The 27,874-nt window shown below is 53.8% G+C and overlaps 1 protein-coding gene across 1 annotated transcript in view; it reads right to left on the reverse strand.

Moving 5' to 3' along the window:
- The window catches only part of BCL11B (BCL11 transcription factor B), a 95,891-nt gene that overhangs the window by 47,794 nt on the left and 20,223 nt on the right, over window positions 1-27,874 (reverse strand). The window contains exon 3 of the mRNA XM_052659848.1: window positions 7,375-7,590. Coding sequence (XP_052515808.1) covers window positions 7,375-7,590 — 216 coding nt within the window. The remainder of the gene's footprint in view (window positions 1-7,374; window positions 7,591-27,874) is intronic.

A 27,874-nucleotide genomic window follows, 5' to 3' on the forward strand; every position in this document is an offset into this window, starting at 1 on the left:
GATCCACGTTCCAATCTCAGTTCGGCTCTTTGTGTGCTGTGTGAGCCTTTGTGCCTTGCATAGCCTCTCTGAGCCCCAGTATCCTCATGAGAAAAGGATGGGGCTGGACTTCCCTGTGGCCCAGCCCTTAAGACACTGCACTTCCACTACAAGGGGCTGCAAGTTCAATTCCTGGCTGGGGAACTAAGCTCCCACATGTCACATTAAAGGAAAAAAAAAAATCTGCAAAACAGAAAGGATGCGGCGGCCTTCCTTCCAGGTGTTACAAGGATGGGTGCCTGAGTGAGGTACGCACGGTGCCCAGAACGGTGCTGGGTCCTGTCAGGCCCCTGAGACATAGTGGCAAGTCTTAGGGGCAGTGATAGCACTGGGCCTTCCTCCTCTTTCATTCCTGCTAAGAAAACCTCCCAGGACAGACGTCTAAAGAGATGGCAACCAAGTCACTGGGGTACGGAGCACCCAAGGCCAGGCTTCTCTTTCCTGCCCCCCAAACGTCCCTTGGTCTGTGCTTCCCCACGTGCTGGCAATCAGCTGTGGCCACCCCAGGATGGAGGCCAATCAGGGGACCCTTCAAGGCAGGGATGAAGAGTGGGTGCTTCCAGGGTCCCCATTTCTCAGATGGGTAAAGTGAGGCTTGGAGAAAGACAGCAGCTAGCCCAGGGTTACAAATTAACACCAGCGCACCTTGAGAACAAGGAGCAAGCACGGTCCCGTCCCTGGAGCCTCCCACAATGCCTGCAGCTCTTCCACAGATGTGTGTCCACAACGGCATTTAATTTTTTTATTATGCCACAACGGCATAAATCCATGCCCCAGAAGAGATGAGCCACAGAAGGGATGGGGCAGCCAGCAATCAAAGGACAACGACAGAAAGTCTCAAAGCTGGGACACATGGATGCAGGTCCCCACCGCAGGTGGCAAAACTGGGGGTCCAAGAGGCTAGGTTCAGGGCTCCCCAAAACAAAAATTCTAGCAGTTGCCAAATCTAACTGCACGTATCACATGGCTTCAGCCAGATGACGAATTTCCCTCTCCAGTTTCCAATATGAACTCAAGAGGGGCAGTGATGTCTAGTGGGCAGAGGCTGGGGGAAGGACAGAGCGGTGCCACAGCACATCCTGCGGCCTCTTCCCCAGTCTATACCTCAGTGTCCCCCCTCCGGATGACCAACGGGTTGGGTAAGATGATCTCTCAGGACCCCTGGTCCCAGATCATTAAAAAATTAACTCAAGTCTTCGGTCACTGGAGGCAGACCCATTTCTGGGCCACTCCATCCATGCAGAGGGCGCCCAGCCTCCTCCGCCCCGTTCAGATCTCCTTTCAAGCTGCAGAACGTGGCTGCCCTGTTCTGAGATCTGTGATGTCGGTGGCCAGTGCTGGTCCTTCTCATCCACTAACAGCTTTAAAGCGCTGCACCCAGCGCTGCATTAAAAATTAATTACACATGCTATTTTATTGCCAGTGCATAATGTAATGAGCACCAGCTGTGCTAAACAGCCAAACTCCTTTTTAAGACAGCTATAAAAAAAAAAAAAAGGAAAGAAAGAAAGAAAGAAACTGCACTTCCAAATGCCTCTCCTGTCAGAGCAGAAAAACAGCAACATCTTGTGCGGATTTTGAACAGAATTCTTTGATTTAGCTCTGCCTTCAGAACGTCTGAAGGGCCGGCTCGGAGAGGCAAGTGGAATCTGGCGAGGCAGTGCAGCGGCCTCCAGTCGGGGATGTTGCCGGGACCCTCCTTTTATCTAAGGACAGTCACACGGGTAGGTGCCCCAGCCCCCACCCCACACTAGGCAGCACGGGCCCCTCCTGGCCCCCAAACCCCCTCTGATGCCTGGTGGTGTCGGACGAGATCTGGATCTGCAGCTCTGAGGGACAGGGGACTTCCCTGGAGTCCACTCAAGCCCTACTGCCCTTGGCCACCTCCGCCAGGCTGGAGGGGCGGCTTCCTCTGACCGGGGAGCCATGCAGCTCCCAGGAAGCCGGCAGACAGACACCGGAGCAGACGCCAGTCACCACCGACGGAGGGATAGCCGGCGCCCTCCAGCGATGTAGACATCAGCACAGGGCATACAGATGACCCTTTACATTTTTAATAACTCCCCTGAGAGCCCTTCCTCCAACAGTTAGCTAACCCCCCACGGCCCCTGGGACCCGGTGAGCCCAGAAAGACCCCACAAGGCACGCAACTCTGCAGCAAGAATCAGGAGAAAGGCAAGGGCGTATCTGGAACCTTCCCAGACAGAGGGCTTCTGTCCACACACGTGCACCCACACTCAACTTCTCTTCCTCACCCCATACTCACCCCTCCCTCCAAGGTCTCCATGGAGGCCCCCATGCCCCAGCAGGGCGCCTCTGTACCCACCCCCACCCCAGGATGGAGGCGGTGCCCCAGCGGGGACCTGGTGAGCACTGCCATCTTGGTCCACATCGCCCTGTGGCTGCCCACTGATCCTCCGGTGTTAATCAAACCCAGTCCGAAATGAAACTACGGCTTGCTTCTCGTTCTAGTATGAAATGTGCAAAGCGCAGACCATATCATTAACATAAAACTTCCAGAAATAAGGCCACTTTCCAGACAGACTGTATTAATTGCATCAAGCTTCCACAGCTAGGGTGGTCTCCTTCACGGCGTCCCATTGGAAGGCTCCAGTTATAAAAACCAACACAAAATGAACACTGGGATATAATTGAAGGAGGAGAAAAACGATAGATTCTACTGTGAAACCCTACTATTTACTTACAGGTATTCTTTTATCTTTATTGTCCTTTTAACCCATGCCAAGAAACCCCAGACTGGTTAAATAACACAGCAAGCACAATTTCAGTAGAAAAGTAAATTGAATTTAACTTTACAAGATTGCCCTGTGATTTCAGCATATACTAATGACTGCAACTGACTCCTTCTATTAAATCCAAACACTTCACTTCCCCGAGCCGGGATCCTGTGTGTTCTTGCTGGAGACCTTGAACTTCACCAAGCGCATGTATTAATCAATGTGGCTGATGACCATTTGCGGCTTTTAAATATGCAATGAAGTTTCTCGATTCCTTCACCACCTCCCAAAGCTGGTACACCGCCTGAGCCAGCCAAGAGGCTAAATGCCTTTAAGAATGGAAACTAGGGATCCAGCTTCAAGTTAGATTCCAAATGGAGCCAGGCAGGTAATGATATAATGATGTGAGATTCATCCTGCTTGAGCATGAATCAGAATGTCTGGAGGGCTCGCTCAGCAAGACGCATTGTTCTCAGCACCTGGAGAGCATGACCTCATCCAAACTTCAGAACACGCTTTCAATGACCCCATTTTACAGGTGACGAAATGGAGGCAGAGGGGTAGAAATGACTTGTCCAAGGTCACACAGCCATACAGGACAAAGCTGTCTTCACTCCACAGTCTGATACTATTTCTAATGACTGCCTCCCCATCATGGAAGCCTCAGATCAGGGAAAGGTTTGGGAGTCCAAAACCCCATTGGTGCTCTGAAAACCCCACCCCCACCTCGGGAACCCTAGCCAAATCTCACTCAGGCAACCCCTGCATCTCAGTAATCGAAACTGATCAGTATGTTCTGCTCTGAAGATCAGTATGAGAGAGGAGCCTGGTTTTTAAATGCTACATATGTACCACATGCAGAAGGCGATGGCACCCCACTCCAGTGCTCTCGCCTGGAAAATCCCATGGAGGGAGGAGCCTGGTGGGCTGCAGTCCATGGGGTCGCTAAGAGTCAGATACGACTGAGCATCTTCACTTTCACTTTTCACTTTCATGCATTGCAGAAGGAAATGGCAACCCACTCCAGCGTTCTTGCCTGGAGAATCCCAGGGACGGGGGAGCCTGGGGGGCTGCGGTCTATGGGGTCGCACAGAGTCGGACACAACTGAAGCGACCCAGCAGCAGCAGCAGCAGCAGCGTGCTTTACACGCGTTTCCCTGGTGGCTCAGTGCTAAAGAATCTGCCAGCCAACGCAGGAGACGCAGGTTCCATCCCCGGTCTGGGAAAGTGCCCTGGAGAAGGAAATGGAAACCCAGTGCACGATTCTTGTCTGGAAAACCCCATGGACAGAGCCGCCTGGAGGGCTGCAGCCCATGGGGTCACAAGAGTCAGACACATATATACAAACATATATATATATATATATATATATATGTATGCTAAGTCACTTAAGAAGTGTCCGACTCTGCCAGGCTCCCCTGTCCAAGGGATTCTCCAGGCAAGAATCCTGGAGTGGGTTGCCATGCCCTCCTCCAGGGGATCTCCCTGACCCAGGGATCAAACCCACATCTCCTACATCTCGTACATTGGCAGGCGATTGTTTACCACGGGCGCCACCTGGCAAGGCCAGAGGGGGAAACTGACATCCAGAAAAAGGAAATGACTTATTCAAGGTCACCATCCAGGTGGAGTCAGGGCCTGGACCAGAGCCCCAGACCTTTGACTCCCCAGGCACCTTGGAGAAGTTCGTATGTGGAATTTGCCAGGGAAGATATTTCAGTTTCCAGGAACACCCCCAAGTCAACAGTCATAAAGCAAAGGGGACCCCTAGTCCCTTCTCCTTCCTGTGACGATCAGAAGACCTGGCATTGGGGTCCTGGGAGGCAGGGCTGTTTAGGGTGCTGCCAGAGGGAAAGGTACATACACACATACACATACTTGTGTGGTTTTCTCCCCCATAAAATCTCATCCTTCCATAAATAACCTCGAATACATTCACCGGCATGCGACTAACCTGGGTGAACACGGTTACACCGGGGTTTCCCATATTAATTTGAAGAGAGAGGTTCAGTGCATCCTGATCCAAAAAGGAACAAGACAAAGTTAAGGACAGAAGCCCCTTTCCGTCTTTATAGAGGACCGCTTCTTCCTAACGGGTTACTGGGAATTTAATGACTCCATTCAAACTACTAATTAAACAGGCACTAAAAACACTTTAGCAAACAGCCCAGTGCCAGGGGCAGAAGCCACAAAGGGACAAACACCACTGGAATAGGATATATTTCAGGTCCTGACACTGATCTGAAAATATGATGGCACAACCTCACACAGGCTAATTACCGCAGACCCAGGGAGGAAAGACCGGGGCTAGGGATCGGGGCAGAGCGTCCGAAGCTGAAAGCCGGCCCCTGAGCAGGTCAGGAGAAGACGCCCAGGGACCCAAGGGACAGACATGGCCCCATCTCGCCCCCACTCTCCGGCACTGCCAACAACCACAGGGGCTGCTCACAAGTTCTGAGCCCTGATGGCATCAAGTTCTAAAGTCCAGGAAGGCCTCTGAGCCAGGTGAGCCAAGGCCAAAGGGGAAGCGGGTGCAGGATGGGTAGCCGTGGATCAAAGCCTACCTCTGCCGTCCCAGCCCCTCCCTCTGGTCGCCATTCCCGCTCCACCACCTGGCCCATCACACTGCAGGTCACAGGAGGGCTGGGACCCGCGACTGCACCTCAGGTTGCACAAGAATGAGTGAATGCATGAGTGAACGCATGATGGGAGCTTCAATACCTCACATCTCCGGGGGTCATCCACAAAGTGGGGGCAGGAAAGCTACCTCCTAAGGTGACCGTGAGGACTAAATTCAAGAAGGCACACCACATGCCTAGCACAGGGCAGCACACAGTAGGCCCTCAGTTCACGTTCCCTACAAGGAAAGCGGGCTGCACTGTGGCTGAGCAGGACAGAGTAAGAACATTCCCCAGGACGTTGGCCCGCACGGCCCAGCGGGAAGAGGGGCGGCCTTGTTGGGAGTCGGCCTAATGGCAAATCTCAGTTCACAGCCCAGGCCCAGCCACCGGCACCCCCCGAGCCTTGGCTTTCCCATCTGTAAAATGGGATTAATTAACTCGTGCTCAGCCATAGCTTCTAAGCAGAGCCAGAGATTAAGCACAGCGGAAGGCTGAGCCAAGCCCCAGGCAACTCCACTGCCAGGGAGAGCCTGTTCCTGCACCAACTTGACCGACACTCAGGCTGACCGTCAACAGTACGACCCCCCTATCCCAACAGCTGCAGCACGAATTACGGGAGGTCAAGAGAGCCACATGGCCACCCGGACGGAGCAGGTGCCCTGCACTCAGCAAGCAGGGGTCAGAGCACAGACCCACGGAGCTGGGACAGAATGCCCCATCGCCCTGAGCACCCGGGCAGCTTAGGACAGGGAGCCGCCCTCTTTGCAAACTGTGCAGATGCCTTCCTGGGTGATTCAGTCTATGCTCTGTGCATTCAGGACCCAATCCCGGTACCTATGACATCAGCATCTGTCACAGGAAGGGGCGCTGAAGCCTGCAGGCCACCATCCCACCAGCAGGAAGGCCTGGGGCTGGGCTGCCCACGGTCCTCTGCAGAGCTACATCTCTAACAGGGGCCACCCCTTGGGGCAGCTTCAGCTAAAAATACAACCTGCCCCCCAAAAAACACAAGTCTCTCTTTCAGTGCTCGAGTCAAGAGAAAGCCAGCAACACACCTGGTGCCAAAGCAGGGACACACGGAACCTGCCCTGGCGGGGCACTCACCCTGTCCTTTCCTGGTCCCTGTGGGGCACCCGCCACCACCCATGTCTGTATCAGCGTCAAGGCTCCTGCAGCCTCAGTGTCTTTTACATCAGGCTCTGCTGAGATATTAAGCAGGAGAGGCTGGGATGAGGGGTCCCCGCCTGCACATCCCAGGGGCCCCAGGCAGGAGCAGGAGTTTGGGTTTTGTTTGTGGAGGGAGAAGGGAGGTAACACAGCACAGGTCGGGTGGCTGCATTGCCCTGTCTGCCCATCTGTGTAATAGGTGACCACGCCAACCCCGGAGCTGGGCGCTCAGCCCCACCCCCTGCCCTGCGCGCCCCGCCCCCGCTCCCCACACACCCCAAAATGTTTCACTCCGTCCCAGAGCAGAAGCTAAAAGGCTCCTCCAGATGAACCTTTTTCTAAAAGTTAATGGGCAACATATTCTCGCAAAGAGAAACTCAGCATTTTGGAGGGCTCCGGCAATGTACACAGACAACCAAAGAATCATCTCCTGGCCGTGTGTTGGAGGGAGGGGCGGGGCGGGGGCGGTGGGTAGTGGCTGGAGTGGGGAGAGCAGTGGCGAGGGCAGAAGAAAACCTCAGATGTTAAGCGTTATCCAATTAAACTTTAGCTAAACAGCCGGAAGAGATGAAATTTGGAGGCTGGGACTGAGATCTCAGAAGGGACAGAGGCTTGGGGGGTGGGGACCTCCTGACCGATGGGGACCAGGGCACCGGCGTAGAGCTGTGTCATCATCCTTGGCATCTCTCCCCTGGGGCCCCACACCTTTGCCCCAGCCCACCTGCGAGAGAGGTAGCCGCCAGCCCTGCCCAGGGCACCCCCGCACCCCCCGGGAGCCCGCCCCCCACTCCACCGCGGCGGTCGGTTACCTGACAACTGACACTGACATCCAAAGGGAGCCTCCGTCTGACCCTCACCCTGAGTCCCGTCACCCGAGACAGGGAGCGCGCTGCAGCACGGCAGGGGGACGCAGGGCGGCAGAGCGCCCAGGGCGCGCAGAGGCGAAGTAATCGCGGATGGGTGAGGGTGGGAGGAGGTGGCAGCTATGGGGGCCATCGCTGGCAGCTGGGCAGGCCTGCACGGCCCTGGAGAGAAAACAATAGAAAAGGCTGGTCAGTCGGACCCTGGACTGTGCGAGGGCTTCGGGGAGTGGAAGGAACGGGGCCCGGGGCAGAGAAGGCTGCAGGCCACCCTTGCAGCAAAGGGGTGCAGGGTGCCAGCCCCTGCCGTGGGGGCGGGGGGGGGGGGGGCGCAGCCAGGACTAAGGGCGGGGTCAGGGAGTAGGTGGGGCCTGGCGGGGCCTGACGGGTTCCTGAGGCTACAGCTGCCATGTGGGTACCAGACTCCCATCCGGGGGAGGTCTAATGCCCGGGGCTGGGGCACCCAGGGGCGGTCAGGACCCCTGATCCCAGGCTGGTCTCCACAGGTGGGGGCTTCTGGTGTGTCCCGGAGCAGACTCCACTGGGGGATCTGTTTTCCCCCACATCTGGGCCACCCCCTCTGGAAGAGCCAGGAAGAGCCAGGAAGTCCCAGGCCGCCACTGTGTACTCTGTCAGGATAGGCTGTCTGTGCAAGCCTGGGGCACCCCCAGGTGGTCCCCTCCCAGCACCTGGGCACTGCCCAGCCTCCCGCCTGGAGGAGGGCCAGCTGGTGCCCTTTCCAGCCCAGAGCAACTGACACCAACACACAGCACCCAAGCCCCAAGGTCTTTTCAAAGGCTTTGAACCCTGTCCTCCTCCTCGCCCCAGAGAGCCCTGGCACCACTCAGCACCCCCTCTTCACACCTCCCCGTTTCTGACAGCGGCAACGCCCGGCCAGGGGCCTGCCGGTCTCCGCCCAGCCCCACAGCTCGCCCCGGCTCCCCGGCAAGATCTGCATTTGATTTGGCCGTTTATCTTAAATGGCTAAGAGACCACCAGGGCAAAACATTTGTGTGAAGCCCTTGCCAAAACCACAAGTGAAGAAGCCCAAATTCCCTGGGTAAATAATTGAGCAGGGAAGCATCAGAGAGACAAAAGGAAAACATCAACAAGATGACGGGCAGCTGGGCTCCGGGGCCAGCTCTGCCAGGGACTCACCCCCCACCCCCACCCCCAGGCTGCTCTGTGCCCCGCACAGGTCTAGGGGGGTGGGGATGTGCCCGCTCTACAGCCATCACAAGGGAGCCACAGAGCCCTGCAAACCCTCTGCAAGCCAGCAGCCTGCCAGTCTTCATCAGGAGCAAGCTTCCCAGCATGCCCTGGGGGCAGGGCTCAGCAGACCCATTGCACAGACCAGGAAACTGATGACATGACCACAGAGAACTGCAGACAGCAGCAGCCAGACCCACCAAAGCCCTGCTGGCTGTCTGGCTCCAGAACCAGGGCTCTTTCTCAGTACCTCCTGGGTCTCCAAAACAGGTATTATCTTGGACCAGGGGTATCAGAGCATGTAAAGACCGCCTGCACGTGTCCTGCCAAGAGGCCAAAGCTTAACACCCGCACCAACACCCGGTCCTTCTGGGCCAATGAGGACCGTGTGCTAGGCTAGGCTCTGAGCCAAGCCATTTCTGAGCCCAGGACAGCCCTGGAACGTGTGGCCAAGACCTCGTGTGCTGTTCCAGCCACAAATGCTGAGCGGAAGGCCGTGCCCCAGATTTGATGCAGGAACCTCAAGAAAGGTCACCGGCCTCCTCCCAGTAGCCTGCCCTGCCCGACCCTTGCCCAAAACTCCCCAGCACTGGAGACAGCACACTCATCCTTGTCCACACCTGCCTTCACACTACGGAAGGCACAGTGGCTTTGTGCCCAGCACCTGTCACTAGGAGCTGGACTCACCTGCTCCGCAGGGAAGACCACCTCCAATCTAGGGGGCGGGAGTGAGGGGGACTGAGGCTTGGAGAGGTCTGAACTTGAACCTGGAGTGTCTCCAAAGTGTGGAAGTGCCCTGCCTCCTCTGGGGGGTGAGGAGGGGTGCTGCAGCAGGGATGGGGGGACCAGGGTGCCCCAGGATCCTGAGAGGCAGGGCCATGAGGGTTGGGAGGAAGCCAGAGGGTCCTTGGGCTGAGTTGGGCCTCCTGAGCTTGCAAAGAACAACTTCCGGCCCCCAGGTTCTGGGTGAGACCACGGCACACAAGCCACCACCGTTTCCCACGGCTGAGAAAACCAGCTGGAGCATCCAGGTAACAAGCGTCCAGTCCTAGGCTCGAAGGGAGCAGAGCCTGTGTGTCCGCGGTTGGGAAGAAGGACCAAAGGGCAGGTCCAGCCACACCCCTTTCCTTCTGGAAAGGTCGGGCTTCGGGAGGCCAGAGTCTACAGGCAAAGTCATCCTCCAACTCGGATGGGGGTGGGGGGGCTGGGCCGGCCCCCAGAGGGGCTCCTGGGTGACCTCATTAGACTTCTGGCCTCCTCGAAGTCCACCTGCTCTGAGGAGCCTCTCCATGGAGGAAGAGGAGGGCGCAGCAAGGGTGAGGGGGCTTCCAATTCTAAGTGGCCCACAGAGGCCCCTCACGGTGACCCCTCTGCCCTGGGGGAGGTCCCCCTATCTCACCCAGAGAAGCTTAAGCCAGAACCCCACCCACAGGCGGAACTCCAAAACAGCCTCTTTCTGAAGCTGCAAAAGCCAAAGATGATCCGAGGAGCCACCTATTGTATGATGACAGGAAGTGTCCAGAAGAGCAAATTCAGGGAGACGACGGAAAAGGAGAGGAGTAGCTGTCATGGGCCCGGAGCGGGGTAGGCCGCAGGAGGCCCGGGCTAAAGAGCGCAGGATTTCTCTGGGGGTGATGGAGACACTCTGGCATCAGAGACTGCCGACAGCTGCACAGCCTTGTGAACAAACTCCAAACCACCGACAGCACACCCTAAACTGGTGTATCTTTCATTATGTGAACCTTATCTCAATTTTTTTTTTTTAAGCTCGACATGAAGACTGGCCACAGCATCGGTCCCAGACCACCTCCCAGCCATGGGCGTGGCTACCTCGCAAAGGGCAGCCAGGGAATCCAGAATGCCCTGGATAGAGCACTCGAGACCCTGTGACCAGACAATGCACCTACAGGCGGGCAGAGGAAGCGCTGAGCGCAGAGGCCCCGCTGCCTCGGAGTCCGGCTTCTGCCCTGCCATCTCCCGGCCGCGTGACCCGGGCTGAGTCACCGTTTCAGAGCCTCGCCTTTTAAGGATGGTCAGGACACGCCTGGCCAGAGCCAGGCTGCCAGTAAACACCCAATAACCGTCACTATCATTCATTTATTTTCCGTTCTGGAACTTTCCCTAACTCCCTATGCCCCCACCACCACCACCACCACCACTGCCGCTACAACCCGGCAGCGATGGCCCCCTACAAAGCCCTGCAAGTCACTCCTTTTAAAAAGACGCTTTCTTCTGAGGTCCAGGCCAGCTTCCCTCTGGACCTGTTAGAGACACACGTGCACCGAGGTATGTGGTGGAGGGACGCACAGACGCCATCTCGGCTTTACAAGGGATCCACGGTGGCTTAGAAATAAGACCTCTGCTGGCTCCACTCCTTGTCGTGGAAGTTCACTTTCCTTAAAGGAAAGAGAAGCCAAAAATGGCTGCGCATGTCATCTCGTTGAAGCCCAGCAGCTTTCCTATCAGATGGCTATCAGACGCCTCCTGTCCACGAACAAGGAAACTGAGGCTGGATGTCCGAAACCACAAAGCCCAGAGGGATGGGACTCTCGCTCCATGCATACAAGGAGGGACAAAATGTCCAGAAACAAGACCACTAAAACGTTTCTGAAGCTTCAAATCCGGAAGATTCTGAACGCCTCCCTCCGGAGGGGGAGTCTGTGACCAAGTCCCTTCTGGAGGGGGGTCCCTGCAGATGGTCCTCCGCCCTCACTCCGCACACATGCGCAGTACCCAGCAAACACGCCCACACCGACCGAGGCAGACACAAAAAACTGCCTGGAAAAGCCCCAGCCTGGTTTCGAGGGGAAGGCTCGCCTTTTTCCCATCGCTGCATCCTCGTATCCCTTCCCACATGGGAGGGTTACAGATCTCTAGCTAGCAAAGAGGAGCTGTAGAATACACGGGTGCAGGAGATGTATATTTTTCTCCCTACTGCTGCCTTTCAATTGATACATTTTTTAAGCCAAGAACTCCTACCCGTAGTGCAAAAATGAGTCATAGATCAAGGAGGGGAGACAGACAGGGAGCGAGTGTGTGTGAGTGCGGACCACTGGCAAGACCTGACAGCCCCCGCGCCCCCTCCCCCCACGCCAAGACATTAATTCTCACAAGTCGGAGAAAATTACTATGCATGAATGCAAAAAGCATGATCAGGAGTAATTAACATGGCTTCATATGCAAATTTTATTAATGCAGAAGTACAAAGTCATTATGCAAATGAGACTTACGTCAACTCTCTTGACAAATATTCATCTCTGAGGCTCAAGTTTCTTCCTTTTTATTTATTTATTTAATTTCTCCCCCCCCCCACCACCACCAATACACACTTTTTTTTTTCCTGGTTGTTTGGTTTGGTTTTCTTGTTTTGTTCTTTTGCAGGTGGGGGCAGGTAGCGCTGGTGGCCACTTCAGTGGCAGCAAACCACGAGGACTGTTTGACAAGTTTGCAGAGTTGTTTTTCAACCAGAGAAATTTATTCCTGCATTGTTGATTTTTTTTTTAGAGGTGGGGGGGCTGCTGCTGGCAGGTACAAGACAGCTCATAGGAGAAGAGGAAAAAAAAAAAAAGCTCTGGGCAGCAGCAGCCAATCACAACGCCAGAGCCTATAATGAGGGCGATTGATGGCTGTTTGGCTTTTACTGCAGGGTAATGAACGAGACACCAGTCTGAGGAGGGGGAAAATATGAATATTCATGAGACTGTGCTCCTGCCTTTGATGATTAAAGAAATTTTTAATATTCAAATAAGCACTTGCCAAGTGATTAACAAAGAACATGCACGCAGAAATATGGAAATGGGAGCCGGGAAAGATTTGAGAGGCGAACAGACTGCAGGAAAGGCAGCCCCGAATTTCATAAACAAGATAGGCAGATAACCCAATTCGCACGCGGGCAAATAAAAACATTTCTTTCGGATCGCTTCAATATTTTGCCAGCTACTTTGTCTTAAGAATGATTAAAAAAAAAACAAAGCTATGTATTAAGCAGGGCAGAGGGGGTCGAGGAGAGAGAGAAAGAGAGAGGAACCCCAGGAAGTCAAATGCTACGCTCTCATTGAAGAATCCTGGTTCTGGTCCTAGCCCAGCCCCCCTCCAACCCTGATGGGGAATCAGGACTCCTTCCGGTTCGGTAGTAGAGAAGGAAATGGCAACCCACGCCAGTAGTCTTGCCTGGGAAATCCCACGGACAGAGGAGCCTGGTGGGCTACAGTCCAGGGGGTCGCAAAGAGTCAGACCCAACTGAGCGAGCCGCTGGTCGGGTTTGGTAGAGAGGGAAGACGGAGGGAGACCAGCTAAGACTTGAAAACCCAGCGCTGGAGGTTCTGGCCTGCCTGTCTGGGGCACCTCGTGGCGGGGATACAGCCTGGGGTCGCCAGGTCTATCTACAGCACGTGGTCATTTGTTGCTTCGAGGCCAAAGCAGGGAACCATGATGTCTAAAGCAAGAGAGGGTGTGATTCTCGGGGTCTTCAACCTGGAGAGCTCAGGGCCTCCTCTACTGAGGCCCTGGTCAAATCATCTAAGGCAGGTAGTCATTGAGGAAGATGGGGACCTCTCTGGGAGGGAGGCGAGTGGACTCAGACTTCAGCACGGAGTCCAGCGTGGCCCCTATGGGGCCACAGAAGGAAAGGGGTCCATGGATCCCACAGCCTCCCTGAGCTGTCTGCCAGGGCCACAGGCTCCTATTTTAACAGCTCCACCATGGGTTCACAGTGAAGCACATAATAAGGGTATTAGCTGGTAAAACGATCCTGCAGTTAAAATACATCTAATTAGCAGCCGATGACATCCATTTTGGCAATTTCCTATTTGAAAGAAGCAGAGTGCTACCTTAAATGAGACAGGCAGTGGGTACTCACCCGACAAGCCCTAGCTTTCCCATCCTCTGTGTTCTTTCTCTGTCTTCCTTTTTGGGGAGGAACAAGGGGCGAGGTAGGGAGTGGGGCAGACGGCGGAAGAGACAAGACAGAGTCTAAGCAGTCTTCTTTGTTACTCAGTTTCGGAGCTATATGGGTCCCCAGGGAGGGGTACTGGGGTGGGGGGGATAAATTCCTTCACTCTACAGGTATTATTTCACGTCTTTTTCTTAGTTTTCAATAACCAAGTTCTGGGAACCAGCAAAGATGGTTCCCAGCCGTTCTGCATTTCATTATAAAATATGTAACAATAAGTCAAAGCAGAAAGGGAAGTGGACGCGGTAAGTCACCATGAGAACCTGCAAGCCCAAGGTCAGGTCCCCAACCCTGGGTGAGTGGGTATGAGGCACGGCTGGGTCACTGCACCAGAGCATTTGGGGGACCCAGAAATCCTCTATGGGAGCTGGGAGTCCCCAAGTTCCTAGCTAAAATCAAATTTAGTCACGAGAGTCTGAGCACCCATCAGGGAGTCCTGGCTGCCGTGGCTTTGGGCTTGGGGATATACGTGGGTAAGTATCCTTTAGAAAAGAAGCAAGGAAAAGGAGAAATGAAGCCTCACGGGGTTTGCACAGCTGCGTTTCAAGCCTTCCTTCAGGGTCATTCTAGCTCCCATCCATTTTGGCCTTTACTGGGGCCCCGTGCTGCAAACAGGCGTCCTCTACCTGGCTGGGAGGTGGGAATCCCAATGCAGGCGGAAGGGGCTGCTTGGAGTCCCTCATCGCAGCCTGGGTCGGGCCGGGCTTAGAGAGAAACAACCGTGGGTATCCGATGCCAGGCAGCAGAGAGGGAGGAGCCTGCAAGAACATCTCTGGGCTTAAAGCCCCGTCCACTGCCATTTCCCCAAGGACCATCCAGAGACCATTTGGAGCCCACAGTGACCTCGGGGCATCTTCCTGCCCGCACATTCTCAAGAAGACCCGGCCTCTGCGAGGAAGTCAGAAGCACAGCCCTCCTGACACCCCAAGCCAGGCAGCCTCCCGCTGTGCACGCCCCCACCACCCACCCAGCGCGCTCCTGAGATCCGACACGCTGAATCACCCGCTTCAACTATTTTTGCTCCCTAGACCCCAGAAAAGGGAGAGGCGAGGACGGGAACAACCATGCCCCCCAACCCCACCACCAAGCTCACTGTCTTCCCTCCACCAGGGCTCAAAAAGGGAACACCCCCCACCCAGCAGCTGCGTCTTGCAATTAGAAGCAGGCACATGGTTCCCCCCGTCCCCGCCAGGTCCAAAAGCAACTGTTCCAATGCCTCCAATCCCAATATCTGCAAGATGTCAGCAGCTAGAATACACCGGGCAGCAAAACCCTTCCCACGCCCTGAGTCAAGAATTGGTGAGCTTAGATCACCAATTCCAGAACCTTCGATGGCCCTTCCAAAGGGCCCAGTGAGGGAGCAGAGGAGACTTCAGGCGCTGCTGGGGAGGCAGGCTGAACCACACCCTGAGGACCATTTGGGGTAAGACAGAGGCAGCTGACCAACTACTCGGGGCTGACCAGCAGGAAAGAGCACACAGCTTAGATTCCCCTTTAGCTGTCTTTTGCGGAAATCTGTGGAGCTCTCTGAACTGCTGGCACGCCAGTAAAGACAATCACTTGACCTCCAACCGGGAAGTGAGGCCTGTGTACCATGGCTTCCGGCTACACACAGATAAACAGGTATGAATCCTCTGGGGTGACCTCAGCAGGAAGGGTCGGCCAAAGGAGGACCCACAATCCTGGAATGGGCAGGCCTGGGGACAACAGAAGGTGAAACCACGTGTCTCACTAGCTAGAAAAATGCATGCGTGCACATCTATTATAGAGAGATTACACATATACGCATACACGCATGCACGCATACATCAGCACATGGACATGTTAAAACATCTGCATGTATTCCATGCAAACTACAGAGGCCGAGGACAAACCCGAGCTGACAGATTCTGTGAGTCTCGCCAGCAAGAACAGCCGACCAATACCTAGCAGAGGAATGCCCCTTCCCCCTGATCTGAGCCTTCTGATTAGAAGCTGGGCAGCGGCTTCCATCTTGAGCAGTTTCTGCCCTGAAACACAACACATCCAAGAGCCTCCAGTAATTTTCTCTTGGGCGGCATCAGGAGCCACAGTCGACTACACGTATCTTCACAAAGCAGCCCTGGCCGAAAAGCTCAGTCTACATGTGGAAATCAGAAACTGGTTAGATCCTTCGGATTTCAAGCAGGAAGAATCTGGGACTTGGGGTCAGGACGCTGTGACTCTTTCCCTGATGGCCAGGGTCCAATGACCAGCTTGGCCAGGCAGGCCTTAGACACGTCCCCATTCATTTAAGGCGGAGGGGAGGGGCGGGGAGGAATCCACAGCCAAGACAGAAGTCACGTGTCACATGAAGGGAAGTAAGCCAGGAAGCGATTCTTCAGATTTGGTGCCTACAGTGGGTTTTAAACTAAGGGCATGTTCATCTTTTGCATCAGCATCCACTCTGCCTGGCACGTGAGGGAATCCTGGGAATACTGAATCCTGACACTCGTTCACAAACTGGTGAGCTCACGGGTGGTCGTGGTTTGCAGATCCCACCAACTCCAACACTGGCTCTGCCGTGCACAGAGTGCATGATGGAATCACAAGGACCGAGTCTGAACTGTGAGAGTCCCAGAGAATTTGAGAACAAACGCAAAGCAGCACAACCAATGAGAAGAACTTCAAGTCAACACAGCCCCCAGCAAGGAGGTTCCCGCGATCACTCAGTCCGAGAGGAGCGGGCAGGCAAAAGGGACCAGCGGGTGCAGATGGAGTTGTGGATTTGAAGAAGGTAGGCATCATGAACCGCCCAGCCGGCTCAATAGTAAAGAATCCTCCTGCCAATGCAGGAAATGCAGGTTTAATCCCTGGGTCAGGAAGATCCCCTGAAAAAGGGAATGGCCAACCCACTCCAGTATTCTTGCCTGGAGAATCCCATGGACGGAGGAGCCTGGCAGGCTGTTACAGTCCATGGGGTCGCAAAGAGTCGGACACAACTGAGCACAACACTTGCACACACAGGCATCATCAACCTTTTTTTATGATCAGACCATAAAATTCTCTACCTGGGAAGTAAGAAAATATGCAACCACTAGGGCCAGCAGAGTTCCTTGTTTTATAAGGACTAGAAATTTAACTCGATTAGTGGAATGCTTAAAAACAATAAATAATAAAGGAAGGGAGGAAGAGAAGGAGTAAGGGAAAGGAAAAAATAGAAAAATCTAATTGTATTTAGAAAAAAAAAAACCTGCTATAGCAAAAACGCCTTTTCTGGTTTTAGTTCTATTTATTAGAGTTACCTGCAATTGATCTCTACTGTTGTAATAAAAACCCCAGCTCCCCCCTGCATTTGTTGTTGACTGAGTCAATTTTTTTTTCCTTTCACTTCTTTTTTACCTTTTGCTAATGGACATATAGAATGTGAGGTTCAATGCTTTGCATCACGTAAGAACAAAATCTTTCTATGGCCTCTTTATGTTTCTAAGCCAAGTCTGAAATGTCACTGACTAAAATGTGAACAGGCCTGTAATTACTTTCAACAAAGTAGTTCCCTTTAACTGAGTTTTCTGTATGTAGATGGCATTTCACATACATATTGTGAGCCTTCCTTTCAGCGCAGGTAGCATTTGATGGTGAAAATCACAAATTTCTCTTCTAAGGGAGCCGTCTGACAGCCACCTTCTTACTTCCTTTTCGACATGAAATCATTTTCCTCTCCCAACACACCAACGGTGACGTACAGTGTGTGCACAACAAAATTTGTAAAAATTAACACTTCGCAGGATTAATTTAATAAAGATTGTTAGCACATTAACACCAGTAACATTGCTCCTTGCGATTCAATCCAGCCTCACTCGCAGTGCCGCTGTAACAGGGGTTTACGTTCAGCTGAGGTTTATACCGCTATTTAATGTAATTAAAGAAACCGGTAATGCAGTCCTCAATGGAAATATCATTTCTGTTGCAGAGTATTCCCATTAGAAACTGGGGGGAAATCAGACCACGCTGACTTTGATTTTGTTGTCATTTTTTTCCCCCCTCGGCTGTCTTTGAAGCAGAGCCGATGTCCTGCACTCAGACTGAATTCACTGCAAAGACTCCTTGATAAGACCAGCCTCGCCTCCTGGCAGGAACACCCAACATTTCTGTACCACTGTTTTGATTTTGAAACTGTTTAAAAAAAAACCAAAAAACTGTATTTTTTTAAAATCTGTAGTTAATATATTCAGCTGCAACTCTCTGCCCAGCAAACAGCCTCACACAGTGAAAATGACTTTTCAGAGACCGACCAAACAGCATTGTGGATAAAAACCCAGAGGAAGGGATGCCTCCCTGGCTGCTCTTCTATAGAAACAATGATAGTCTAGCTAGAATCCCAACAAGCTCCCCTCTCCGAACCCGGACCAGACTCGAGCTTATAACCTGAGTGTGATCACAGCCAGCACTGCTCAGGAGGCCTCTGAAACTAAACAGACACAGAACCAACTCGAAAACAGGGCGGGGGGGAGAAATCGTGTATCACATCATCCAAAATGGCAGAGAAAATTAAGTCTTGGGGCTGAAAAGAACCTGACTCAGCTCTCCAGGCCGAGACAGCCCCTTCTTATCCACCGGCTGCCTCTGGCCCCTGGGGCGGCCAAGAGCGAACAAAAGTGAGACCCTTTCTAAATCTGCTAGCCGTAGGTCCCCATGCTGTGGGGTGGGAGTGACTGGTTAGGTTTTCTTTTCCCCCCTTCCCTAAGTGCATTTTAATACCCTCAGTCTACATCCTAATTTCTTTGGGGAGGAAAAAAAAAAATTAGTGTCACTTAAAAAAACGTCACTCTGTTTTGCAAAATGCAGCAGCTTCCTTGGCAGAGAGAGAGGCTGGCTGGCATTATCCCCTCGTTTGACAAAACTACTATTTCTGGGCATGTGCTCAAAAACAGGTAGGAAGCAAATGCTGAGAAATAAGGAAGTAAAAACAGCCAACAGATTTTTCACTCCCAAGAACGCCAAGCGTAAACATGATTTATTTAGCTGTGTTTAGCGTCTGTCCTCCATGCAACTACGAGCCCACTTGGGTTGAAGGAAGGGTGGGAGGAGGGGACGATGTTGGGGGGAGGGGACAGGGAGGGGGACAGTGGGGGACAGAGAGAAGGGGGGGCAGCCCAGAACCCAGGATAGATGAGGACTTTCTGAATGGTTTCGCTCAGAGTTTTAGGAGAACAAGAATCTTTTTGCCCCAATATACATGCATGTGTCAAAAGAAGGCAACAGTAATCGGCTGCTTAATTAACGAGCTGCCACTAACAAAAGATAGAAGACACAGTTCATACAAACAGTATTTACACGGGTGCAGCGCGATCCTGTACACCACCCGCCCCCTACCCAGCTCCCATTTGCCTTCCTCTTTTGCAAACCAGGTGAGCTGGGTGCAGGGACCTGGGAGGAAGCCCTCCGGGTTGGGGGGTTCTGGGCTTCCAAGTCCAAGGGGAAATACCAGTGCCTTCACAGCCTTCGCTGCCCACCCCTGCATGCCCACGTGGAATTGACTGAGATCTGTATTCAATTAAGGAGCACCAGCCAGCTTCTGGCTCCAAGCCTGCACCAACACAGGCTACACGGATCTGCCATGCCCCCGCCACCCGACTCCAGCTCCCACGCCGATGCCAGGGAACCAGGGCTCCACCATGTCCCCCGTGGAGAAGGCAGAGTGCCACACTCGCCTCAATCCCACCCTCAAGTCTGGGGTCTTGGCCCTCCTGGAGGGAACCAACCAGATATACCAAGAAAGCATTGGTATTTTCCAACTAGCAAACTTAAAAAGCCAGAGGTTTGGGGCCTTGCCAGAGGTGATTCCTATTAAAAATCGAATTCAGGTCATTTAGGATTTGCTGGAAAAAAGACTCAAAGCCTCATCGAAAGAAAAACAACGACAAAAATGTAAGAGGAAGCCCCAACAGGACACGTGGGCCTCCCATTTCCCTTGTGAAGGTACCATTTCAGGGGAGCCAGCTGTGTGCTCAGTGGGCATAAATGCCAATTTCTGTTAGCTTTGCGATGCAGTGGCATAGCAAACCGAGAATTTCCTCACCAGTCTGCACCGAGCACTTTCCTCACCTGCACCAAGCAAGACTGTGCACTTACAGGCTGCCTGCTGTATGCATTCCTCCCCAACCCAAATTTACACTCCCTTTACGCTTCTCTCCTCGGGCTAGACACCGGCTATCAGGAAAGACACCTTTTCTGGGGTGTTCAGGTCAAGGACAACAGCTCTGTACTAGGCTTCTGAGTCACACGGCAGCCCCCAACAACAACCAGGAGCTGAGGGAGAGGGAGCAGCTCCTTAAAATGAAAGAGGATGAGGAAAGGGCTCTCCTATTGCTATCAGGTCCCTCAATTGGAAATTCAGGTCCTGCCCCTCACACCCCTCCTCAATCCCCTAATTCCTTCCCCTCGTGGAGAATGACAGGCTACACAAGTAGCTGTTTGGTTCCTTTCCCTTTTGCAAATTAGTCATCCTGCCCCGTGGATTAAACAAAAACAGTCGACACTTTCATGATGTCTTTGCAATCAACAATTACTGTACTTCACTCCTCCAGAATGGTGTGTTTTCATATCTGGATGGTGGCAGGAGTGTAAACAATGGGATAGCCCCATTTTACAGATGAAGAAGTGAAGAGATGAACTGGTCTGCCCTGGGTTGTTAAAGAACAAACCCATTTCAGCCCTGTAGGTGTTTTTGTCTCTACATCAGGGGTGCTCTTACACCCATCAGCACAGGGTAAAGACAAGTTTAACCCAGAGTCAGACGCTGCCTTGGAGGGCACGCTCCTAGAAAACCCTCTAAGAAAATCTAGATTGCCCAAAGTAATAACACTGAAGATGCTTAATGTACCTCTGGAGGAGGCCTGCCTGGGATCCCTGCGGCTACCAATTCCATGGGTATTTCAACACGATCCAACCCACAAAATCCCTCATTCTCAAGCAAAGCTTCCACACGTGACAAGCTAGCCACTTGGGCCCTGCAGACCTGTCCCACAGCTCAGAACAACATGCCTCAAAGGCAGCCGACCGGCCGCTCGGACACAGAAAGGTGTGTGTCCGCCAGAGGAGGACGAGGACTCGGGGGGCTGTGGGCTCACTCTGAGGATTCTGAACGAGAATCTTCCACCACTCTGCCCCAAACCTTTACTGAAATCGAGAGGGAGAAATCACTCATAATTTTCCTCACTGTTGAGCCGTCAAAATAAAGAAAACAGAAAAAAGGTGGCCTGCTCCTCCCTGTGACAGGCATTAAATCACCAATCGCACATTTACCTGTCTTGCAAGCAAAACCTGAACAGTCACCCCACGCCCCCACCCCACACACACACCTTGTCTCCAAAAATCCCGAAATGGACATCTCTCTAAAGGAACTGCATAGACCCAGGACGGGGCCCCTGGAACACACACCCATAATTAGTGTTTCTTGTTTCTTTCTGTAAAGGAATCCGGTAACATAAATATTAATCAAACACGAGAATCTGCCTCTTCAGTTTTGGACCATTATGCGTGCGGGATTGTGATCTTTACCCGTATTTACAGATATTCAAAGGCAGATTCTATCTTGTTAGAACTGTTATAAATGGACGTCTGAGAAATCAACGAGCAAGTTCAGGCACATAAGAAAACCTTCCTGTCCAGGACTGGCAGCGGCTTTGAGTTCCCAAGTGTTGAATTTGTTACCTTTTCCGTAGGCCTTTCAAAAAAAAAATTGACAAATGTCTTCAGATTCCTCCAGCAGAAAAAAAAAGCAAGCTGCTCAAAAGTTCGGGTAAGCTAAATCTGAGATTTTTTTTAAGATCAACTCTTACTCAAAATGCCATGAAGGCATTGTTTACAAAAAACGTTAGCCTCTGAGAGCAGAGAGCGTGCATATTAATATTCTGTTATGATTTGGGCCAGCCCAAATCATAAATATATATGTATATACATATTTTTTCAAATTATCTTGACTCTTGTTACAGCAAATATATTCTGCTTGATTCAGACCTATTTCTGAAATAATGGAAAATAGAGACATGGTTCCAATTCTAGCTAGAAAAGCTGTCATGGTGAAGGTAAACTTTTAATCTTCTATAGGCAAACAGCATACATTTTTATTTCCAGAGCAACAGCTTTGGGAAAATGTTTGAACATTCTCTTAAGAGCTTTGTGGTAAATACATTGGGCGTCCAACCAATGCTTTTCTGGGTCTTTAAGGGACTGTTGGAGTGCTTTAAACAATTGGAGGCCAATTTTTAGGAAGCAAAAATAAAGAGAGACTCCTAGCAAGGTGACCATTTGCATTCAAATTCTCTTTGGGGGAGTTATTGTAAGAGGTCGGCCTGGAGGAAGGGCTGACATTAATTCCCTGTAATTCCAGGGGGCTTTGTGCCCCATTCTGGTGGAGGGTTGCATTCCCACACAATTGGGAAAACACTTTTGTTCTTGAGTGTTTTAAATCCCAGCCCCAGGAATTCCCTCTAGAAAAGCAGGCTCCCTCTCCTCCCCTGCAAAAAAAGAAAAAAAACTCCGAAGAAAACCACTTTTGGACAGGGCTTTTTGGCTCCGGATGGACACAAATTATGCACAACCGGACTCTGAGGAAGGCGCCTTCCAACCGAGCCTCACCTGAATCTAGGGAACCGCCGGGCTCTGTCGGGCCAAGGCGGGTGGATGAGGGCGGCACGACCCTCTAGAGCTTAGGCAGCAGGAGAGGAGACGCCCCCCGCCCCAGCCCCTCGCCAAGATCCGGGACCAAAGCCCGCGAAGGAAAGCCACCCCAGCCCAGGAGGCCCGCCCCTTGTGCACGGCGGCTCGGGAAGGGGGGCCGCTCGCAGGACTTTTCATGGGTCCTGAAATGCATTTCCCCACGCCCCGGGAAGGTCACCAGCGCGGGCGCCCACCGGGGGTCCGGGGAGGGAGCAGCGGCAGCGGTGGGAGGAGGGGGCGGCCCAGAGCGCACAAAGGGGCCCCCCGGCCGGCGGCCTCCCCGCCCTTGACCTTGGGTCTCCGCCTCCATCCATCTCCCAGCGCTGCCAGGGAAGGGGGCTGGCCTGGGGCCAGGGGCGAGCTCGCTGGGCGGGTTCGGAGCAGGGGGCCGCCAGGGGGCCGCCTAGGGCTGGGGGGAGGGTGGGGGAGGGTCTCGGAAAGAAAGACTCCGGGCCAGCCAAGTGCTCCCAAGAAACCTGCATTCCAAGTCCGCGCCTGGTGGGCCTCGGATTCACTGCACGCCTCCACCCCCAGGGAAAAGTGGCCTGGAGGCGCGAAGGAAGCCCCCTTCCCCTAGGCCGACCGGAGGACTCGGCCGCCCCCCGCCCTCCTCGGACACTGGGCCCCGAAGGGGGAGGGGAGCTGTCACGGGAGGAAGAAAGGAGCGCGCCTTCCCGGTGAGGCCAGACGCGAGCAGGGTCAGCTGCGCCTCCTCCGCCCGCCCCTCGCCGCCCAGCTCGGGCAGCTGGTCCATTAAGCTCCCGAATTATGCATGGGCCTGGAGCCCCCCTCGGCCCTCCCGCTCCTGGAAGACACAGTCTACGCGCGCCGCCGCGGCCCGGGACCTGGAGGGCAGGAAGGAATGGCTGATGGTCGCACAGCCCGCGCGCCCGGGGCGCAGGCCGGAGTGGCCGCGGGAGAGTCGGCCAGCCCGGCTGCCCCCAGCGGGGCCCAGACGTGCCCAAAGACCCTCGAGCGGAGCCTCGGCATGCCCGATCAGGAGAGGGGCACCGGCTGCAGGGGAGGCCCTGGAGCCATTAGGAAGTTGCCAGAGTGTCCACCCATTTCCCGAACGGGGTCGGGGTGGAGCCCTGCGCCCCCGCTGGAGGTCGGCGTTACCCGCCACAGAAAAGGCTATTGTGTGCCTGGTCTTGGCTAGGAAGAGGGACTAAGAGACCCCCACCTTGCAGGGCCCCCCGGGGGGCGGGGCCTCAAGTGCTGTCCCCGCCCCCCTCCCACGGAGGGAGCGGATGATTTGCAGGTGGTGGGCGCCGTCGGGGGAGGGGTGGGGGAGTCATTGGAGATCCTGGGGGGACGGGGGGCGGGGGGCGCGGCCAGAGGAGTCTTACACGTGCCAACCGTCCGGACACACGGACAGTTAGTTGCATTAGTGGTAGGGCAGGTGGCGCCCGGTTTCAGGAGAGCGGGAAAGAGGTTCAGTCTCAAGAGTTGGGCGGAGTTAAGATGTCCATCTTCCCACCGTCCCTGCTAAGAGGCCGACGACCCAGGCCCCACCAGCGACCCTGGCCCCAAAGCGTGGGGGCAGCCTCGCCCGACTGGGGGAGCCAGGCACCGCCCGCACAGGAAGGCTGCTTTCCGCGTCTGGGACCGCGGAGCCTCGGGAGGCACGACCCCGACGCCAGAGCGCGGACCTTGTTTGTGTCTTAGGCCCCATTTGCGTCTCTTCTCCCCCTCCAGATCTCAAGCAAAGGCCAGGTCAGGAAAATTACATACTTCTTTTTCCCCGGGGAATCAAGTCGCCTTGCCTCCTTCTGCAGGGAAAGTTTTACAAGCCAGTGATGTCAGCGATGCCGGGAGAAGACCACACTGTTTAGGTTTCTTAATTGGCTGGCTTTGAACTCCGGGTGGGAGGGGGAAAGACTCCACTGGCTCCCTTGGAGAACTTGGTTTTGTGGGGTCTAGCAGCCTCAACTTTTTCAGCCAGTCTCTGGGGTGGGAGGGGCCCATCAAATGTTTGTCCTGCTTCTTTCTTTAGGGAGAGGAAGGCCCCTAGATGACTGTGGTTATACTAAACCCAGGAGAGGCAGTCCCTGACCTCCAGCCCCAGGGGAGGACCCCTAGAACCCTGCTGGTTGGGGGGGCAGGGAGGGGGCGCGCTAAACTCTCCAGATGCCATTCTCTGGCCCAAAAAACCCAGAGGACCAGGTACCTGAAAAAGCAGGCCAGCTACCTGCTTCCAAGGCAAGGGATGTGGGTAAGATCCCTGGTCCCTTTATTTTTTGAAATAAAGCCAGTGCTTTCTCTGCTACTTTCCTGGATCCCTTTGGTACCTGGTGTCGGGAGTGACAAGCATGTTTTCTGGACATGGCTGGGTTAGACAGACGTACCCCCCACACACCATCGCAGCTCAGCCACTGGGGCTGACAGGCTGTGGGTCTCTGCACATGCAGGTTCATCGTGGGTGGGCAAGGACCTGTTTACACCTTTGAGTCTGGACTCACCTGCCTACACCTAAGGCTGTGTCCACACTGGCAACATGAAGGCCATGGAAGCTGCCCAAGGGTCAGCAGCCCTGACCAAACAGTGCCTTGACTTAGAAAATGAGCTGGCTGGCGCAGGCTGGGGGGGTCCACCCGCTTAAGTCACATCCAAGTAACTGTCCTCTCCTCTCCACCAGGAAGGGAGGATTCTGACTTCTCACCTCCAACCAAAGACCCTTGCGTTGCTATTTTTCCACCCCAAGGAGCCGGGGGGGGGGGGGTTCCCAGTTTCCATGCTGTCTGAGCAGCAACCAGCAACCCCTCTCCCAAAGGGGTCTCTCATTCACAAGGTCCCACCTCTCCTCCCCAGGCCTCCTCCTTCCACATGACCCAGCCTCCCCACAGACTCCTCCTTCCTGGGGACGGCCCCCTCCCCCTAAGGGCTGGGGGAGGGGGCCTCCAGATCAAAACCAGTAGATGAAGAGGACCCTAAGGAAACCCACTTAAAAATAAAATAAAGCAAAGCCTTGAGACGTCCCTGGCGGTTAGGACTCTGTGCTTCCAACGCAGGGGGTGTGGGTTAGACCCCTGATCCACAACCAGGATCTTGCACGCTGCCACAAACAAACAAGATGAAGTGTTACATTCTCCAAAAAGGCCTCCGCCACCCCCGAGTCCTGATCCACCATGCCATCTGGAGCGCCTCCCTGGGCTCAATTCCAGCAAAGCTGACACTCCTGCCCGCTTAGGTCACTGGTTGCCTCCTAGCAGTGCCTGGGCCAGGGTGGGTCCATGTTTTGTGGGGACTGAGGTTTATACACTTGGGGAAGGAGAGGTCCTCTTAACAACCACACCACCAGCCCCCATCTACAGGATGAGGGACAGTACCCAGAAGGGGCCAGGTCACTAGAGGGACCCAGAGTCTAAACTCGATGACTGTCACAGGGCAGCACCAAATCCTCCCAGAAGAATCGTCACAGCGCAGAAAGAGACCCCGTGTATCCTTTAAGGTAATACTCATCATTTTCCGTCACCGATATCTTCAAAGAAAACTTACTTCCTAAGCCCACTATGTAACAAATGAGGAAAGTCCTGGAATGAACTTTCTTTATTCAACAAAATTAAACTTTCAGGCTTCTTTTAGAAGAAAAAAATTAAAAAAGGGAAGGGGATTTAGGTGGGAAGTTGGAGTCCACCCCTCATCCTGCACAGGCTCTTGCACCTGTTAGAAACCGCTGGTCACTCCTTTTCCACTAAGGAAGCTCAGGCCCAGAGACGGGAGGGTCTGCTCAAGGTCACACAGCATGCAGGGGCCTGTCTCTCCCCAGGCTTCATGCAATAAACCCACAGGCCTGTTGCTAACCCAATCCTGACCCTGGGGGTCAGCTCCTAGTAAGATGGCTTTTGCGCAGACGGCAGAAGGCACAAGCAATCCACAGACAGGCATAGGACGGCAGTGGGGTGCACCCCACACTGCACCCAGGGTTCCTTCACGGAGCTGCACCCTTGGGAAACAGGGAGCAGAAGGGGCCCTGCCAGCCACAAAGACCCACAGGAACCCCGAGTGCCTGGGCTCCCAGGAGATGACTGGGTGAGGACCCCCATGCCACCCTGTGAAGGTCACTTGCTGGCTGGAAGTCAGGAGCCTGGTTTCTAGAAACAACCATGCCACTGACTCACAGGACACAGGCAGGTTAGGCAGGCATCATCCCTTGGCCTCCGACTCAGCACAGCACAGGGTGGCTGAGCAAGGCGCCCACCCTCACTGTGACTCAGTTTCCTCATCTACAAAATGAAAGTAGTATCTGATTTACCGCCCTAGTGGGGTGGAGACGGTAGATGGGAACGCGGGGTGAAATATGACCACGGGCAGCACGGGCTTCACCACAGGAAAGAACACGACTGCCGGAGTCCACATCTGGGGCCCCGCTCACTGGCTGTGTGGTCCTGGGCAGCCGGAGTCCACATCCGGGGCCCTGCTCACTGGCTGTGTGACTGGGCCAGTGACTTCACGTCTCTGTGCTCCAGCTTTCTCTTCTGCACAGTGAGGCTGCTGGGAGGATTACATCAGTGAGCATGTGTAAAGCCCTTCAAATAGTGACTGGCACGTTGTAAGCTCTAATGAAGACATGTTAAATTAAAAACCCAAATACGAAAAACTCAGATCTTTTTGTCTCCTCCGGTGAAAGAGGAATCCAAGGGCACAGGGTGACAGCCAGGCTGCCTTATTTATGGAGCTGTCTTAGCCCACTCCTGAGAGATTCTGGAGCTGCTGGTTATGCATTAGTCAGCCATGAAAATTAGGGGAGGGGGGGAGCTGTCAAAAGGCTAATAAAAAACTTAAGTCAACTGCTAACTATTTACTGTCAAATAAAAACCCTAATAATAATAATAATTGAGGCTGAATGTTGGTTAGGTTCTCCTCTTGAGAGCCCAGTGCCTTTTTCTCTCTCTCTTCCTTTACTTTCCTTCCCCTTTTCTGCACTCCTGCTGGAAGTATGGATCCACCTATATAAATCAGATCGTAAGGTCCCTAACTTAAAAGGGGGAGGAACTGACCCTTTCACTGACCGGTATTTTGCGTCTCCATCTTAGTTCAATACAACTTCCAGCTACGATGCAGCGCTACAGTCACGTTGCGGAGCTTACTGACACTCTTTGCCATGGTGTGAACAGAGTACAAAGGTTACCTGCTGTCTCTCGCCTCCCTGAGACCGCCCATCCCCGTTTACAGGAGAGGAAACCAAGACTCCAAGAGAGGAAATGGCTTGCCTTGAGCTGCAGGGCTAGGCAGCCTGGTGTGGCCAGAGCCCTGCCAACAACCAAGTATGCAAGCTCAGACAGGTCTCTAAACAGGCGAGGATGGGCAAAGGCAGAGATCCTTCCGGCTCAGGCCGGAACCCCGCTCACTCCACTGGCGATTACTATTTAACAGTTGCAAACACACAGGGACCTAGTAACAGGCGTGTGTGTGTGCCTGTGTGTGTATGGGTGTGTTCAGTCGCGTCCAACTCTTTGCGAACCCATGGACTGTAGCCTGCCAGGCTCCTCTGTCCGTGGGATTCTCCAAGCAGGAATACTGGAGTGGGGTGCCATTTCCCTCTCCAAGGGAACTTCCTGACCCAGGGATCCAACTTGCCTCTCCTGCACTGCAGGCAGATTTGTA

Source organism: Budorcas taxicolor, chromosome 21 (assembly GCF_023091745.1).
Source record: "Budorcas taxicolor isolate Tak-1 chromosome 21, Takin1.1, whole genome shotgun sequence".
Lineage (NCBI taxonomy): Eukaryota > Metazoa > Chordata > Mammalia > Artiodactyla > Bovidae > Budorcas > Budorcas taxicolor.